Source organism: Harpegnathos saltator, unplaced genomic scaffold (genome assembly GCF_003227715.2).
Source record: "Harpegnathos saltator strain DR-91 unplaced genomic scaffold, Hsal_v8.6 scaffold192, whole genome shotgun sequence".
Lineage (NCBI taxonomy): Eukaryota > Metazoa > Arthropoda > Insecta > Hymenoptera > Formicidae > Harpegnathos > Harpegnathos saltator.
Window position 1 is genome coordinate 202,981 of NW_020229975.1, and position 19,850 is coordinate 222,830.

The following is a 19,850-nucleotide window of genomic DNA, read 5'->3' on the forward strand; positions in this document are numbered from 1 at the left end:
TTAAAATGTGATAAAACATTGAATGTAGAAATTGAATACTGATTGAAAAATGAAGGAGTAGGAAAAATATAGTTAAAAGCAGTGCTAGATATGTAGTTATTTAATAGATAATAAGGATAACAAATGGTTCTCACATAAACGTTTGATGAAATCTATGCATGTGCATAGATTTTATATAATAAATGTAAATGCAAAATTTACAAACGTATCATCAAAGTAATAAAGTAACATAAAGTAAGTAATTAAAGTAATCAAAGTAATAAGTATGTAAGTATTATTACATAAGTTGACGTTATAACTTATAATTAATTTTCCTTGAGAATATATATATATATATGTGTATATGTATTTGTGTGTGTGGTGTATAATATGTATATATGCGTATGTGCGTGTACACATACACAAACAAACAAACACATACATCTATATATGTGTAGTAATGATATACGATGATATGATTTATAATATTTTCATATCATCAAAAATTATTATTGATATACATAATAATGCATGAGAAGAAATATATTCAGAACCTAAATTATTCATCAAACACTTTCCATGTTCAAGTAATTTAATATATATGTATCATATATAAAATTATGAAAAGTTTGTCAACAAATCTGAAATCAAAAATGAGCTGAAAAAGCACCATTTATCAAGAGTAATTATGCTTGAAGATGATACCAAGGAAACGTTAAAAATAGAATATTATTACCGAATAATATTCTTATGCGGGAACTCTGTATATACACACGTTTCGATTTATATTAGTTAAAATTAATTAATGTTGTATTTTTGGTAAAGTAACATTTGATTGCTAGTATTATATATTGTGGTACTATGTTAGAGAAAAATGGAAAAGTTATCAGAACGTATATTTAACAAGTAATAACATTAAAAAAAATCTAACTAAAAAAAAGTATCTTAAATGTACAATGATTTTACAACATAATCAAAATGTATTTATGTAATGATAATTACATGTTTCAGCTGTATATGTACATCACATCAGTAAATATCAGCATTACTCAATTATTGGTGAGAATTCTAACAGGTGATTAAAAGTACACCCGTATACACAAATGTTACAAGTAAAATTATTTGATTTCATCAAATATTCTGTATCTTTTTTTATTAGATATAATAATATAATATATATTTTATGTTTTAATTAGAAGTTTACAAGCAAAATAAGTATTGGTTTTAGAAATATTGACATTTGATATACGAGGTCTGTCCCAAAAGTATCCGACCTCTGCATATATCTTTGTCCTTGGCTATCCTATTGTGGAAAATAGATATTCAGTATTTAAGGTGGATCTTTAGGAATATCCCCACCAAGCGGCACGACCCAACAACTGTTCAGTCGGCAACGGTATGCAGTTGTGTGAGCGTCGAAAACTCCGAGCGTCGCATTTCACAATGACTGAACGAGTCGAGCAGAGAATTTGTATTAAATTTTGCCAAAAACTTGGCTACACATGTTCCGAGATAATCGGCATGATCCGTAAAATTTATGGTAATGACTCTATGAGTGACACACAAATAAAAGAATGGTTTAGACGGTTCAAAAATGGCCGTGTCTCACAATCAGTGGACAGTGATCCTTGTTCCGGCAGATTTTCAACGTCGAAAACAGCGGAAAAAACGTGAAACGTGTGCGATCCGCAATCAACAAAAATCGTCGTTTGACTGTGTAAGAGTTAGAAAAAGACCTTGGAATCCCAAAAACTATTGTTTCTCGAATATTGACTGAAGATCTGGGAATGAGTCGCGTGATTGCAAAATTCATTCCACGAGTGCTTACGGAAGATGAAAAGAATTCTCGAGTTGAAATTGCCGAAGACATCCTGAAATCCATCAACAAAGATCCAGAGTTGCTTAAAAGAATTATTACTGGCGATGAAACATGGGTTTATGGCTCGACCCTGAAACAAAAGCACAATCTTCGCAATGCCTCGACCCAAGAAAGCGCGTCAAAGTCGGAGCAACGTGAAAGCAATACTCACTGTTTTCTTCGATCAGGAAGGTGTTGTACACTATGTAGTACACCATGAATATGTTTCACATATTCACAAAGTCGCACAATAAACAAGGAGTATTACTTGGAAGTTCTTAAACGATTGCGTGACGCAGTGAGAAGGAAACGTCTGCATTTGTGGAAAAGTGAGAACTGGTTTCTGCACCACGATAACGCACCTGTTCATTCATCTCACCTGATCCAGGAGTTTAACTAAACACGACATTGTCTAACTTCGTCAATCTCCGTACAGTCCAGATATAGCCCTGTGTGACTTTTGGTTATTTCCTGAGTTGAAACATCCGTTGAAGGGCAAAAGATTTGACGATGTCGAGAAAATAAAGCGAAATGCGACGAGGGAGCTGTTGGCAGAAGGTCATTGCTTTAGAAGGAAACTATTTTGAAGGCGACGTTGTTCATATCACTCCGGAATAGCTCTTTCTCATGATGCCGGCAAAGGTCGGATATTTTTAAGACAGACCTCGTATTACTGTGTATAATTATTTTTTAGTTTGGTTTCAGTTAGATTATGTACATATGTAATGGTTAATAAAAAAAAACAAATTAGATCAGTTGCTAATAAAACTGTTCCAGAAATAATTTAATGTATATTTTGTTTTGTGGCACAAAATTTTGTGAATGTTTGTAAAAATTATAATTTTATTTCGCTTTATTATAATTGTCAAGTGAATTTGTCAAATGGTGCAGTATCTATATTTGTATTATTGCTTTTGCTAATTAATTATATAAACATGTAACATTTTTGTATATGCCTCTATATATGCTCGTTTTATTTGTATCATTATTTGGTACTGCCATCTTACTGATGTAATGCATACATTATATAAAGTGTCACTTAAGTTCATCTCTTACATTTCATTTATCTTTAAAATAAGTGAGGTGAAAGTTACTAATAAAAAATAGTTCAACTACTTACTGAATACTTACTAAATTCTGTTCTGTAAAGAAGGTGACCGATTATTTTTGCAATATTTATATTCGCGTATAGGCTCAGTAAATATAAATGTTAATAACATGTGTATGTATAGAATATATATGTATAATATATACTATATATACTACGTGAGTGTGCACGTATGCGTGCGTGTGTGCGTGATTTGTTATTCAGCGAAGTTGCAAATACAGAAGTCTACGTTTCTATGAGCATCTTAGGCATTTAGTTTATAGGCAGACGAATTCATTTGTATCAAAATTGAATGTCATTTTAGCCTGTCTGCACTCTTCAAAACAAGATTTTCACATTCATCTTGAGCCTAGGAAAGTGACAAGTGACCACATACACATCAGAATAATTTTTTGTTGAAATTTAATATTGCTCTTCGTCTTAGGCATATTACAATTTAACGTGTTTGCTTACACATACGGCAGATCATGTAATAGCACGATGTAAGGGATTAGTCTACACCACTTGGTGAACACTTACGGAACACAAGCGCAAAAATTGCACAGAAACATCTTTAGAGTTCTTAGAGATAGGTCAAATATATATGTTACTTCTTTTTGTCTGCGAACTGATTGACCGTACAAAGTCCAACATCTTAAATTCATCAGAGTCAACGAGAATCCACAATGGAATCCGAGCCAACAATCACAAGGATAGCAGATTCTACACAACAAGTACAACAGCAACAATGTCTTCGTAATGAAAGTCAGACAAAGATCAATAAGGATAAACCAAGTGGAGAGGAATCCATAAACGAACCTAATAAGACAGGGAATCTTCCTAATGGCGACGAATGTCAGAAAAGTCAAGGTTGGAAGAGATTTAGTCTCAAGAGACAACTAAGCAAGGTTGATTTGAAGATAAAAAATACTTTTACACCATCCTTGGTATCTTCTCAAAATGGGGTACTTGTATGCTTTATTTATCGTTCTTTATGTTAAAGCAAATAACTTTGCGAGTCTATGTCGACACGCAAAATTCAGTAATCTTAAATTTTTTGTATTTCTATTACTATTCGATTACGTCTTCGCGAAATGTTTATTGTATATGCTTGATTAACACCATGACGCGTTTAAATAATGAAAGTCTTACTACATTTCATCTACTATATTTTATCAGCTATGCTTATACATATTAACATATTGCTGTATATATTAAAGTACGGCCATCACACATCGCTATATATACGCATTTCATAATATTTATGATATGTATTCACAACTGTAGCATAATAATGACATAAAATCATCGAACATCTTTCTTTTTCAGCTTATAACTTTATCAAAAATATGTTTTATCTTATAAACTCGAAGCGCTTGCCGAATACCGGAAACCAGTTTCCATACTCGATAGTAGCACGTCCTTTTGTTTCGTAGATTTAATGTCGTTTATAATTTACAACATATGTTTTTATTTTTTTCGAAAGAGCTCATCATCGGGGCTCATGCAAGTACCCCAGTGCCAACAAATAAGCAGCGATACTGGCAGCCAAAAGTCTTCTGTATTTTACTGCAACATGAATGAAGCAGCCAGCACAAGTCGTTCACTATCGCCGGTTGAAAGTATTGATTCTGAATCCTCCTTATCGCCGGAAAATCAGTCCTCTGGAAGTGACAATCCACAGATACACGATGGAAAGCGAGACATTCAAGATACCAGAAGCCCAATAGAAAGCACAGATGCAAAGACAATAATGACAACAGCGACGATTATGACAATAATAACGACGACAACAACAATGACAACGACGACAATGTCAACGACGATGACAACGATGACGACGACGATAACGACACCAACAACAACAATGACGATGAACAACGACAATATTAATATGAAAACTGAGGCAGTGAGGCCAATGAATTTATCTTTACCTGAGCACGAAGTAAAACCACCAAGACTGAGACGTATCGCCAAGATGAAACAAACGAAAAGAGACAATCGCTTGCTCTCAGTGCCAAATTTGAAATTTTCCAAGAATGAGATGACTATTTGCGACCTAAGGTGCGAAGAGAACGTTACCTCCGAATCGTTCACCTGCAATCTTATGAGAAGATTCAGTAAGTGTTTGTAATTAATGTAGAAGAGCGCTATGTGTCGTCCGTGTGTCCTTAGAGATATGACTTAATTAGATTTTCACGTTAAGTGTGAATGTGTGCGTAAAATTAATCTCATTAACGGTCAAAATCTTTCTTGATCGAGAAGTGTGCGATTTAACAATGAAACTCTGCATCTATATTTGTGACTGCGAACATGTGGTGGGTGTAGACTAACCATAGAGAGAGCTCGGCTGGTCCTGGACGTGCTTCTGCCTCTTATTTCTTTCTTTTTTTTTTTTTATTAATAAAAGGCCTAGGATGCTCTTAGATGCGTACAAGATTATTTTCAGAAGAAATATTTACATGATTCATTCTAATCACATCTCCGCCAAGATTGGGTAAATTATTGTAATTGGTTGATCAAACACAAATCTCCAGTTTTCAACATATAACTTCATACATTTGAAACTTAATGAGATTTAATGTTGACCTATTTATATAGCTAATCACAAAAGTTGGATACTTAACTGCATATGTAACAATAAAGTATAAAATGATTTTCATTTATTTACTCAATATTGGATCTCATTATAACATGTCATCATCAAAGGTTTATGTGAAACACACATCAGTCAATTTAGTTAATAACAAGCACTTCTATCGCGTGAGTTCTTATAAAAGAATCATGATAAACTTTAAGAAAATGCTAAACATTATGAACAATAGATTATATAAATAGATATATATATTATATATTAATAGCTTTTCTTTCTTTCTTTTTCTATAAAACGATATGTATATATATATATATATATATATATCTCACATAAATCAAAACGATATATTTATATATATAAAACTAAATGAAATAATCCGCAAATTTTCATATTATAGTTATTCATTATTAGTATATTTTATTTATTGCATGTCTAATAGAATTCATCAGACTAGTAATGCTATTAAAATGCAATTTAAATATTGTTGATACATATCCCTATATTTTATTAAAAGTCTGAACAGTAGCAATTTATTTCATGTTCATCATGTATTTCAAGGGCATGTGTTACATGTGTTTGAATATGCAGTATGAAAGTAATTACTTACATATATATACTACGTATTTATTTATTGTCTCATTTATATAATTTTTATTTAAATATAAATATAATTTCCGCGATCATCTTATTTCTTGTACTATTAGATATTAATGGAATAAAAGAGATGATTATTTATAATTATCGCTTTTTTTTAAACAAAGCTTTGCATACAAGAACTCGATAATAGAAGCTTTGTAAAACTCCATTGATTACAAGATTTACTAAAATATAACGTAATTGGTTAATGGATACTTTTTTTATAATTCCATATAGTTATGTGGAATAAGAGATTGCTGTAAGATCTGGTCACGCAAAATGTAGAGTCTAATATAATGGTCAGTCAATAAATTTATTCATAATTACGATAAAAACTCATCAAGATTGTGGGAAGTGTGTCGATGTTCCTTCGATAATGAAGAAACAATCTCAAAATTTGTAGAAGAGTGCAGACATTTCTCTATTAGAGGGTAATGCGCGATATATGCTGAAAACGATAATTCCATAAAACATAGCCCTGATTTCGGCCAGAAAATGCCTACATGCACTATGAGTTCACGCATAAGCAAGAAATTTTCAAATTTATAAACTATTAGTTAAGCGACAAGGTCAGTGTTACGCCTTAGTATAATAGATACAAGTTCCGTTGTTCTTCATACAAAAACCAAGATACAAATTTGTAAGACTATTGGGCAGACTGCGATGAATTATGTTGTAAAATGTGCAAACAGAAATTTTGCCGCAAACATCTCTGCGTTGTTACATGTTGAATTTGCATTCACAGATATGGTGTTTCTGGTACTATTTTCCGAAAAATCCATATTAAACGAAAATATGTCAACGTTTCTTACGTATTTATTAAATCGCATCGATTGTGTTCCCTTAAGGAATTATCTTATCGCTCTTATCTAAACCAGCTCTTATCTAAACAATTCTTAGTTTACAACTCATTTATTCTAATGATCGATTAATAGGTCAACAAACAGATACACGCCATCATACTTAAGATTTCTAGTATTCTCTTACCCTTAGGTTACCAGTACCTGGAATGCATAGTAGATACTTTGAGAGTGCATTACTCCCGTTTGATCCTTGGTATCCATTGGTGTCAACCTCGTTTCAAGTTTTATGGCTACGTTTATTCCTTGCAAACATTGATCTTATGCTCGCAAATTTTGGGAAATATTCCCACGGGAATATCAACAGGAAGTAACTCGACCCTGTTCGTACCAGCGACAAGTCTTTCATCCACACTTTACACTGCAATGCGAATTTGAAAAGATTCTACTTTAACACTTTTTCAGGTTCAAATCAATTTTGCGGTCTTCCCTGACAGCAAGCTCGATTCAGGTAAAAATAAGGTTTTTCATATTTTGGCAGTTGTCTTACAACCGAGAGAAAAGTACACTCCTTGATACTAAGGTCTCAGTCAAGATATACAGTTACACATTACAAATTGACAGACAGTATTTTTTTGTCATGTAGCTCGGTGACAATAATGCGAAAAACGCGGATTATTTATTTATTCCTGAAGAAGATGGGATCGATATTAAACATATTTTCATTTGTTTTTAAATTTATACATACAACCAACGCGTATGACTTCTCTCTTATATTTCCAATAATTACTCTTGTATATTATCCACAGACACCTTTCTCTCGGTACAACATTGCTTTTAAAGCTTTTGGAGATTTTTCGATGGTTTGCACGCAAATAGCAATAGTAATAATAATAACACTGATGGTCGTGGCATCATCAATGACAACAAGACAAAGTCATCTCTACATTTTTCTTTACTGAGGAAAGTTATATATATATATATATATATATATATATACGTGTGTGTGTGTATGTGTGTATATATATATGTGTATATATATTAATGCGTGTCGTAGGCAGTTACTCTTTACAGGACGCTTTGCAAGTCCCCACATTCTTTCTATTTCGACATTGACTGACTGCTATAGAGGACTCTGCATAATATGCTGATATTCCACATAGCGAACTAGTATAAGATATATACAAAAGCAGGCGTTTTGCAATATTTATCATTACAACGTGTCTCTTTTACGATATCTTCCATAACGTCATCCTTAATATAGACAATATACAGACAACAACAATGACTATTATTCCGTACAAAATTTGTTCGACTTTTCGAATAGTCGAAAAAATAATCGAAATTGTTCTTTTAAGCAAAAGGAAATTTCGATTTGTTCTTATGAAGGGATCTCTATTGTTTATGTCCGTGCAACGTGATAAAGATACGAGATAAAAGGAAAAGATCTAATTTTTTTGAAGATTTTGCTTAATGAAACTTCCAATAATTTTATAAGTATTTATTCCTTAAGGCAAATTTTCGCATATACATATATGCGTGCATATATTATTTAATAATGAATAATATTTATATAGAATAGTCTTTTTTACATATAAGTATTATGAAACAATCAACAGCTAAAATAACCACATTGTTAAACATTTTTATTCTAGTTCAAATATATATCTAAGTTATCATTTCAGCTTCATTATTATATTTAATAATATCTTTGATTTTTGGGGTGGGAATTTATTTTATATATATATATCACACAACGTGTATGTATACGTGCGTGTTTACACGCACGCGTGAATGTAGCGTGAATGTATGTATGGGTGTGTGTTGATATATACACCGACAAAACTTTTATGAAAACGTTTATATAATCCAGAATTTGTCGTAATGATATATTTTATCTTGATGTGTACATCAGCATCTATTTATGATTATTTACGATACAATTTTATCTGACTTTGTTAATGATATTATTACGAATTATAATACGTACACAGATGTGTGTTACTTCATTTGATAAAACTTTCATTGAGCATAAATAATAAAAAGATTATAATTCAATTTATTTCACCGTAACTAATTAATATTATAATAAAGAAGGGAATCTTTATACTTTTCTTTTTCTCTCTATATATATATGTATCTTTCTTTAAAATATGGAAAAAAGTTGAAATAGCTTCGTGTACACATTTTACTACTATTGAATAAACGATAACATCTTATGTATCGCGTAAGATGCGTAAGTACAATATAACAATCGTCATCGAAAATGAGAGTGGAAATGGCTTCTCCACGCACTTCTGCTACTTCGTTTCAGTGGAAGTTTCACAGAAGCCCGCGTTCTATCTCCTTGAAACATTTTCACGCAAAAAAACTCAGTCCGCACATAATTTTATTTTATAATCGAAAGCAGCGATATCGCGTCGTATGCTTCTTCTACGTTTGACTTGTCACTGATTTGTAGATGAACGGGATGTGCGTATTGCCGATGACAGGAAGAAGTACAGTGGGTGTTGTTGGTGAGAGAAGTGACATTCGTGATAATAGTGATGGTTGTAGCACCGGTGGCGGTGGCAGTGGCGGCGGCGGCAGCAACGACGTCTACAACAGTGACGGTGTTGGAGGATGTAGTGCTGGTGTTAGCATAACTCGCTCGGGTATTCGTAGTGCTGTTGGCATGATTAGCGGTACGGATGAAGATATTAACACGGTGTCTCGCAAGGGTGTCGCGTTAGATCCACGTCACCCACGCACACAAGGCATAAGGAAGCTCCAGAAGTGTCTGAGTACTGCTACTAGTCACTTCGAAGTGGATTCTGTCCCGGGCGCTGCCGCCGTTTCTCAAACGTCTTTGAACTACCAGAATATCCTCACCAACACCAGACAGTATAGCAGCTTCGGTAGTATTATCGACAGCCAACTGTAACTTTAATTATTTATGCTGTATGAACTACGTAGACCACCAACTATCTCTGTAACACCGAATGAGAAAGCTACTCTTCTCTCTGACCGCTTGACTTTCAGTTTCTTTCGTTATGAATAGAATGATTCTTCTCAAAAAAGTTTTTCAAACTCGAAGAGTGCTGGATTTCTCGCGCAGCGTTGTTACTTACAGTATGGTACTTACAGTCTGTATTTCGTTTTCCTCCATCTTTTTTTGTTCCAAGCAGCGTCTAATTACACATATATATGAACAATAATATAAAATAAAGCAATAATTAGAATTTTTTTAAATTTTGTCACGTACATATTTCTTTTCGAGCTTAACTTTTCCTGATACTTTATTAATATAAGGTATTTTTATTTCTATATTTTATTCTTTAAAATCAACTTTTATCAGATTTTATTTGAAAACTTCACACGATTTTCAGTAATAATTTTAGTAATAAAATTCAGTAATAATTGATATCACATCCATGGTATTTGTTAAAATAACATTATTATAGTATGCCATGCGCGTTTCAGATTATTCGTAAAGTCTCTAACATTATTGTAAACAACGTTGTTCTTGAAATCCTCTCGGCACGACATACATATTTTTTTTTGTTAGAATCAATAGATACTGTCTGGTCTTTATTGATCTGAATGTGAAAATTACTTCGGTAGCTCTTACTACAATGCATCTCTTTCTTTCTAACTTGTACGTGCTCTCTAGCGGATCTTTTCTGAATAAACACAAAATGGCACATCGTCTGGATTGCGTGATCTCTAGTTGTCACACTGCACCCTCGAAGAGATACTCTTCCCTACTGTTTGCGTTTTCGCCTATGTGGCAAACTTTTGAGTTTTGCTTCTTTTTATAGATGTGGTCTAACGTTGCATCTGAAATAATTACTTCTAAGCACATTTAAAAAATGCACACTATACGACATATCGATAATAAAATGGACTGTGCAAGATAAATGTGCAAACAATTGTACATCGCGAAGAGACCATATATTAACATTTATATCTTACAACCTTGACTAAAAAGGAAGAAAAAAACAAATATTTTTATCGTCAAGATTTTTATCGTTAAGATAAGTTCTGTCGTATTTACAAACCGATTGCTTTATACATTAATGTTATATTTTTAATTTGTGTGTTTAATTGTGTTATGTTACGCGAAAATTACGTCAATTATTCAACTCTTTTAAAATTTCAAACTTTGTTAGAGCCTATTTTTTACGTTTTACTCTTTACGTTTATTAACATGTAATCTTTTTAAAATATTTTATGCATATAAAATCGGAATCTCCAGTCTTCTACAAATAGACTTATTTCAGTTTTATTGAGTTCTTTCACGTTGCGTTCCAGTTTTTATTTTATTTGGAACGTATTCATCTTGCAATATGTATACTATATGGTGTTAAGCAGTATACTGAATGTTACTTATGTTCAACAACTGATACGTTACTTAACAAGAAATACTCGACTGTGTATTTCAGTTACTACTGTGCAAAACTATTTATGGTTTGAAAACATACACATCAGATCAAGAGCAACTTACAGATCTTCTCTTGAAATTTCACCACAGGCTTACATTGGTATAAGTTGTATCAAATGTATAGATTTGATCCGACTTACATTTACATTACAAGATCAGTTTTATCGGCGATATTTTCGCCCACAGAAATTACTTAAATATTTGACACGTGCATGCAAGAGTGGTTCCTTATACCACTCATCTATTTAACATACCTCAATTAAAATAATTAGGTCTGTAAACGCTACTCTCTGCGCGCTAATTTGGTATGACACTTTATGCGTGCGTGTGTGCGTACGTGTAGGTGCGAATGTGTCTGCGTCTTTGTGCGTTGTGTGTAAGTTTATGACTTTGACTTGATATTCATAAGTTCCGATAAGTATAAAATGTATGAAAGATATTCATATTGGAACTGCTCAGTCAAGGAATCTTAATTCGTGATAGTTGTTGTTGTTGCTGTCGCTGTTATTATTATTATTATTGTCATCATCATTATCATCATCATTATCATCATCGCCATAATCAGCATTTTCATTCTCAGTCACAAACATTATTATTACTGTCCTCTTGAAGCTGCTATTTCTGATAAATGTTCTGACTTCGCTAGTTACACTCTGCGATATACACTATGTAAAGATGATGTGCAAACGTGTAAAAAATAATCTCAATGGTCATTATGCATGCTTTTTAGTAATCGAGAAAATGAGAAAGTTTTTTATTCTATTAATAATCGGTAATTTTTTGTTTGGATTGCTGGTCGGGTAGATAAATTTGATGGCTCTTTCCAACGATCAAGGAGCTCGAGCATGTCGTCTCTCGAGAATATCACTACAGAAACCATAAGCTGCCTTACATTTGCGGATTCTTATACGAAAAAAAATGGTACGTGATTGTCCAATATATATTCCATTTTTAAAAACCTTAAATTATTTTAATATATTTAAGATATTCGAGGAGCTCCTTCTACACAACACTCCGTACATATTATTTATATTAATATAATTATTTCTTTAAGATACAAGCGGTTTGCCAACTTTATGGATTGGCACGTCTCTGGGATCTGTACAAACTGTTGTATTCAATACACCTGCTCATGGAGAACGTCATGCTCATCCAGTGGTTGTGTCTACTTGTAGTAAGTAAATTTTTTTCATACTACATTCGATATTTAGCACAGTTGTCAAATATCATATTTTATCCATCTATATTTTAATGATTAAGATTATATCATGTAGTATGGAATTTCAAATGTCTTTCATTTTATGCAGATGGATCTACTTTCAAACTCAAGGGTTGTATCCTATCCATGTCGTTCTTAGATTGCAATGGTGCTCTGATTCCATATTCCTACGAGTCTTGGAAAGACGAAAATGTGGACGGCAAAGAACGCAACAGTAAGTGTTATTTCTTTTGCTATAATTATTAATATCCGTGAAAATAAAAATCGGCGTATAAACGTAAATCAAACTTCTCCGCGATTTCTTATCTTAATTTTGAGATATTTTATTAAAAACAATTGTCCATTAGTCAATTTAGTTTAATCACGCTTCTGATCCTTTTATGTGTTTCTTTGGGAAATTTTATGTAAAATTTTGTGTTAATATATGGGTGCTAATAACATAAATTTTTATTAAAGAAAGCCAAGGGAAATGCACAAATAGCCGAACGCCACCGCCGACAAATACACAAGTTAGTGGAGATAGTTTTGAAGATAGACAATTCGTCGTGCTCGCATCAGAGAAACAAGCGAGAGTCGTAGCATTACCCTCTCAGAATTGTGTATATAGGCAACAGTTGGCGGAGACTCATATTGTAATTAAGGCGGAGGTTACGACTTTGAAAGGTATTGTCTATTAGCTACGTAATTAAAACGAAGACATAACTTTCATGCTGATGCAATTCTTACGCCGTCGTATTATCCTTACTTTATTAATATAATTTATTATCAAAATATTTCTGTCCAGATAATGTCTGCCTCGTATGTTATGTTTCTAATGGTCACGTAACAACGTATAGCCTGCCCAGTCTTAGACCGCTGATAGACGTCGATTTTCTACCTCTTATAGATTTGAGGTAAGAAAAGTAATATTTTCCTAGTATTTTGTTATCGAAACAACGTGTACTTGCACATGATGCGTTGCACTATATGCTATAGTAAAAATGCAAAATTTTTTACACTTATACATATATACATATATATATATATATATATATATATATGTGTGTACGTATACGTATGTGTGTGTGTATGTATATATAAAGCATCGAACACAAAATATCCTAAATTCAGAATGATAACATTAGCGATAATATATGTATATTAAAACAATATATTTGACGTATATCTATCTACACATACTAATGGTCATATACATAATCTGATCTGTTAATAATACCAACACTTTCGATAATTTCTTTGAACATTTTCAAAAGCATTAATTAGATTTTCAAGAGAAATTGATTAGTTTTGTACAGAAATCGCTTTACTGTAATGCTGCATTACAATTAGTTTTCGTTGCTAAAGAATATTTAAAAGATTATAAAAAATGAGAAAAGAAGATCTTTCGTATATACATCACGGTTAATAAAGTTATTTCTGACGTTAAAAAGATCTTCCGTATACATATCATGGTTAATAAAGTTATTTCTGATGTTAATACTTTGCACGCAGAAACTATGATTGTTAAGTCGAAAATACGATTAATGCATCGTATTATATTAAATTTAAATTTGTAAATACGGTGTGTGTGCGTGTGTGTGTGTGTGTGTGTAATTATTAGAAATCTTTCTATTAGAAAACGGAAAATAGAAGGTAATTTTTAATAAAAAGAAAAATAATGTCTAAAGTAACTCCAAAATTTTTAAAAATCTATTTAAGTCAAATAATAGCCGTGATCTATTGTTTATAAACGAGTTACTTGCTCTTTAAGAAATTTTTCATAAACTTATATCTTTACAGCTTTTATAGTAAAGTTGGTATCCTCTATTTACATAGTTGATCACTATAAATATATTTTTCTAATATTTTATTACTATGTCGACGCATGAAATTGGCTAATCTCATTAAAATTTCGCTTATTCTTATTATCGTTCAAATTTCAGTTTTCTTCAAAGCAGAAAAATATTAAAGAACACGAGTTTGAAATTTAACAAACTTACTACAATAGTTATTAACTATTCATTTTGAAGAGAATATTTTATTCTACAAATTGTTTTCTATATTTTTGACAATATATGAACCAATGATAATGCCAATTTTTTATTGCGAGGCATTTCTATTTTTTTTTTTATAACGACAATTTTTCTAGTTCAACTGAGAAATTTAACTATTTCAATAGAGAATTAAAAAAAAAACAAAATTGCAACAATAAACACAGAGTGTATCATCATTTTAGAGAAATATGCCTATAGAGTTATAGATATACTTAATTAGCTAAACGTTTACTAATGTTAATCATACTGAGACTTTAAACTATATTTGCGAACGATTCAATATAAGACGTGAAAAAATAAATTAATTCTTCTTGATACGCGATCCTGTGCGTGTCTGTGTTCTTTTTCAATTCAAAGTACGATGCTGCAATCCTACATCGCAATAGATTAAGTCTTTATCTACAATATTGGAACACTCTGTATAAATACTATTCCACACTTATACGTGTGAATGTTTACTGATAAACAAATTATTAACCATTATCGATATTGTTGGCATGGCTTCTCTCGGCAATAATAAAAACACTCGTTAACCCTTAACACAATTAGAGCATGCTTAATTCGTAGCATTTCTTATGAGCACTTATACTGCACTCCTTCTGTTTCTTGGAGCATACATGCTAGACTTAAAAAGAGTGGTGTAGCATTGTAAAACAAACCGAGCGGATTCGGTTTCTAAACAAGATTTGCACCATATTAAAATGTGGCTACATGAAAAATGACTTGCACGTTCGATTTTGATTATCTTTCTCGCACGTTTTGAAACTATGTAATTATAAAATGTAAAATGATTATTTTTATGGGAATTTCTTCATCCGTAAGTTCTATTATTCTATCTCTCACTTTGAGACGTCTCATTACGTGTATACCATATATATACAATTTCGACTTGCAAAATCTTGCACTACACAAACTTTCAGGCAACATTTATCATTATCGTCTATTTCACTTACAAATGTTCCACATGTGCAGAGAATAAGATATATCGTACGAAACGTACAAAGAATCTTTTTGAAAATGATTGAGCTGGCTGTTTTAAGGGTTAATGTTAATTATACGAAATGACATAAATCTTATATTAATCGGTATATGGTCGAGCGTTCACTTTCCTCCTGTCTCTGTAATCTCTCACAGTTTTCAGACTACAAAACAGGGCATTGTAGACCCCATGTTGTCCATATGGGGTCATCAACTCTTTGTTAATGGCGATACCGATCAGTAAGTCATCTATGAAATACAGCTCACAATAAAAAACCTTTACACAACACACAGTGTCTTGCGCGCAACATACAACACGTCAATATATACGGTTATACTACAGGCTACATAATAATTACAAGTAGGAAAGTGTTTGTCGCGCCATTTAAACCCTCGATAACTATCGAACTGATTTTCATCATCTACTAATCAGAGCTTTACGCGCTATGTATATAAAAACGCACACTAAACACTCTTTTACAGTTGTACCCTCGTATTGTCATTTGAACGTGCAATCTGTAACTTGTAAAATGACATATTGTAGTAACATTGTTTCGCATATTTTTTTCCAGGATTGCAAAGACGCTTTGCTTCAGTAACCGAGGTCATGGTTTATATCTATCGTCACCTATGGAGATTCAGAAGTTTTCCATCTCAAGCGAATTCTGGTATTATTTTCTTTCTTAGTCTTTTCTCAGTCTAATTGATTAGAAGAAGAAAAGAAGAAAATTTCATGCATATCAAATTGGATACATCTTGCACAAAACATTGAATTTAATACAATCTATAAATATATATTTGTTTTTTTTTACCAGTGGTGAATTGACAGAGATGATGGGTGATTTGTTTATCGGTCACGATATGCCAGAACCGCCCAAAGAGAGTTTCTTCAAAGGTTTATTCGGCGGTGGTTCGAGGAGTCTCGATCGAGAAGAGTTGTGTAAGTAGATATGTTTCTATCGAATTATAGAAATTGTACGGTAAACGTTAAAATGAAAAAAAGTGGAGTTAGTTAGCAAAATCATGCTGAATTTATTGATTATAGTCGGCGAATCCAGCGGCCGTGCGTCGCGCACAGTAGCGAAACACATTCCAGGACCAAATGAAGCTCTTCGAGAACGAGTTTCTAGCGCAACGGGAGAAGTGAATATGGCGCATCAAATGGTTGTAGAGCGCGGTGAGAAGCTATCGCATCTTGAGGAACGGACAGCGCGCATGATGTCGGAGGCTGAGAATTTTTCACAATCCGCTCATGGACTGATGCTCAAATACAAAGACAAGAAATGGTATCAGCTATGAGAACACAACTTGGTTCGAGTTCCATAAAAAATGACACACGTTTCTTTAATTACCTAGCTTGTTATATAGTTTGTGTTTTGTTTTTGAGTTTCATCGTATTAAGAAAATAAAGATTAGACGTATTATGATCTTCACACACGCACATATGGGAAACATCTATATGAAAAACAGAGATAAGGAGATATATTATATAAATGCGATCACATCTATGCGGCGCACATAGTACACACGCACATTCCGTAATAAGATAAACGTGGGGGACGTGCGATTAGAAATTTACATTGGGATGAACAAAAAGAATGCCGGCAAAAACAGAAGCATAGGCATCGTCGCGATATATTTGTGCATGCGTATATAAGAGACGTACGTATAATTATTATTATATAAAATATATAAAAGGTACATATACACACACTTATACAAAAATGTGACAAATGATTGATGATATACACGAGTCAATATGAACAGTTATATGATAATTCGCCTTTTAACCGATGGCACTCGTTGATTCATTCGGACGTCCTGTGAACGATATTTGACGACGCCTTGCCTTGTTTGCTTCTCAGCGAAGAAGATACGTTTATTGTTCAAATGAATTCTAATTGATCGAACTTTGTCAAGAATCGAAGGATTGTCAATAGGTATTTACGAACGTCACGTTGTTGCAGAGGTATAAGCTCTTTCGAATATATAAAATCGAATGAAATGCTAAGAATCGCATTAGTTTTAAATTGACGTAACTTATTAACTTACATATGCGCGCGCGCGCATATGTATGTGTGAGTGACTGAATATATGTATGTGTGGTATAAATTGCGTGCGTAAGTGCGCGCGTGCGCGTGTGTGTATCACATATAAGGGTATATTATTGGAATGAGATAAAATATATATGGCTATTCATATAATATATTGAATAACACTATTGAAATTTGCAGCGTAGTAAATATTTCATGTAGAGAAGAGTTGTTATTGACTACTAATTAACTTCTTATTCCACAGTGTAAATTTTATAATCGTGTACATTATATAGGCTGATTTAAGTATTTATCATATTTAAGTATTTATTGCTATGCGATCGTAAATAATTTCATAAAGATAAGTTAAGATATGGGATAAAAAAAATGACCAATGCGATTCTTGTAACTTCATCGAGTTGTACGAATGCAGATGGAAAATTTGTTGGGCCCGAAAGACACAATTTTACTTGTATCTTAAGAAAATTATGAACGCAGGCAAGACGGCACAGTGACATTATTCCGAATGTATTGACAATAAATGTAGCTAATTAGTCGGTGATGATGAAAATTGAATAAAAGTTGAGTGCAATGAAATATATTTTATTCAGGATGGCGGGTTGTATGTGCAGGTCGCAGGAACTGTTATACTCGCCACACTGATAAGAATGTATTGGTTGTTATCGATTGTAGTTACCGCTAGATATGCTATGTATATATAACGGGATGAATACAGTAGGACAGATTCCGCGTTATAAATCTGTTTATATAATAATACGTTATAAATTATGCTATTTCGATGCTGACGATAAGTTCAATCGGATTTATGATATATTTGAATGACATGAAATTAATTAACTACTGTAATTTAACACTATGCATAGCTTAGATTAATTAAAGACAATATAAAACACAACACATATACACACACACACACACACATACACTCACACGCACACACACATACACACATACATACACATGTACACACGAGTTTGTTTAAATTTATTCGAGCTCTGAATCGTCGTACTGCTTCCATAGCAATAACTGTATAGTTGATGTTAATGGTACTAATCACTCGTATACTTAATAATGTTCCCACAAAAAAGTTAACTGAAATGCATTTTTTCGGATTGATTCGAGCTCATGGTATAATTTATCTTGGACAATATACACATTTAGAAATTCGTTGTCCCATTACACTCTTATCACAGGATGTCTTCACTATCGATTACTAGTACAAAAGAGCGCGAGCTCATTCGTCAAGGTGTGCAAACTGTAGTTGAGGTCCATATTAATGCTGAATTTGTAATACGTCCGTGAGAGTACGCAGATTAGCAATAATTCTGAATTTCGGTGCTGTCTTAGCTAAACTGCTAACTCTGACGGACGTTTCACTTACGTCTAGAATCTTATGTCTAGAATTATTATTCTTCGGATACCCGACACTCAGTATGTAAGCAGTTCAATGGTAGACAAGATACATTAAAAATAAAATATGAAGTATCCTGAACAGATATTGCTCTCTTAATACCCAAATTACAAATTTGGATACGATCATCTTAGTCATCATCATTGTCGTCGTCGTCGTCTTCGCCGTTGACGTAATTTCACCACCATTATTATTATTATTGAAATGTTAAAATAATATTCTAACACTTGTATAAAAATTTTCTTTGTTAGACAAACTGTATTTTGGCTTTAAATAATAAATAAATTTCATTCAAAAGAAAGATGTGTCATCGACATATTTTTCTATGCTAGAGTAGTAAGGGAATAACACGGAGTCATATAATTGACATATATAGTTGTTACTCTCTTTGTTTGCAAGACTTCTTCATACTGAAATTCCCAGTCAGCACAGACCTCCTGAGGACCTCCTGAGGACGTCCCAACGTCCTAAAAATGTGCCCGGGACGTCCTTTGGAGGTTTTGTTCTGTCTGGATTGTTTAGATTTTTTTATATATTCCATTGTAAATAGATAATGATTTTGTGGTTAATTTAATATAGACTTAAAAAAAAGTTTTTAATTTTGAGCCTTGCAATCAAAATATATATAACACGGGGGATGAAAATACTTTTGTCAATTTTAAAAATCTTTCGTCAATTTAAAACGGTAAGTCTTTTTCCCTCGATAAATATTCGATAAAAAAAATTATGCGTGTAAGTCAAAGCTCTCGATAGCTCAGCCTTTTCGTATGCTGTTT

The 19,850-nt window shown here is 32.7% G+C and overlaps 1 protein-coding gene and 1 pseudogene across 8 annotated transcripts in view; both read left to right on the forward strand.

Moving 5' to 3' along the window:
* Nucleotides 1–19,133, forward strand: part of Tomosyn (syntaxin-binding protein tomosyn) — a 32,404-nt gene extending 13,271 nt beyond the window's left edge. For 2 of the 8 annotated variants that reach the window (XM_025297910.1, XM_025297912.1), the window contains 10 exons: nt 7,422–7,467; nt 12,175–12,300; nt 12,434–12,553; nt 12,687–12,812; nt 13,055–13,261; nt 13,383–13,491; nt 15,766–15,849; nt 16,182–16,277; nt 16,425–16,549; nt 16,655–19,133. In XM_025297910.1, coding sequence (XP_025153695.1) covers nt 7,422–7,467; nt 12,175–12,300; nt 12,434–12,553; nt 12,687–12,812; nt 13,055–13,261; nt 13,383–13,491; nt 15,766–15,849; nt 16,182–16,277; nt 16,425–16,549; nt 16,655–16,908 — 1,293 coding nt within the window. In that variant the 3' untranslated portion in view covers nt 16,909–19,133. Of the gene's footprint in view, nt 1–3,592; nt 3,890–4,410; nt 5,045–7,421; nt 7,468–9,417; nt 9,854–12,174; nt 12,301–12,433; nt 12,554–12,686; nt 12,813–13,054; nt 13,262–13,382; nt 13,492–15,765; nt 15,850–16,181; nt 16,278–16,424; nt 16,550–16,654 lie in introns of all 8 variants that reach the window. The other 6 variants (XM_025297911.1, XM_011155765.3, XM_011155762.3 and 3 more) reach the window with 5 other exon arrangements.
* On the forward strand, nt 1,164–2,702 carry LOC109504681 (putative uncharacterized protein FLJ37770; annotated as a pseudogene).
* Nucleotides 19,134–19,850: the final 717 nt, after the last annotated feature.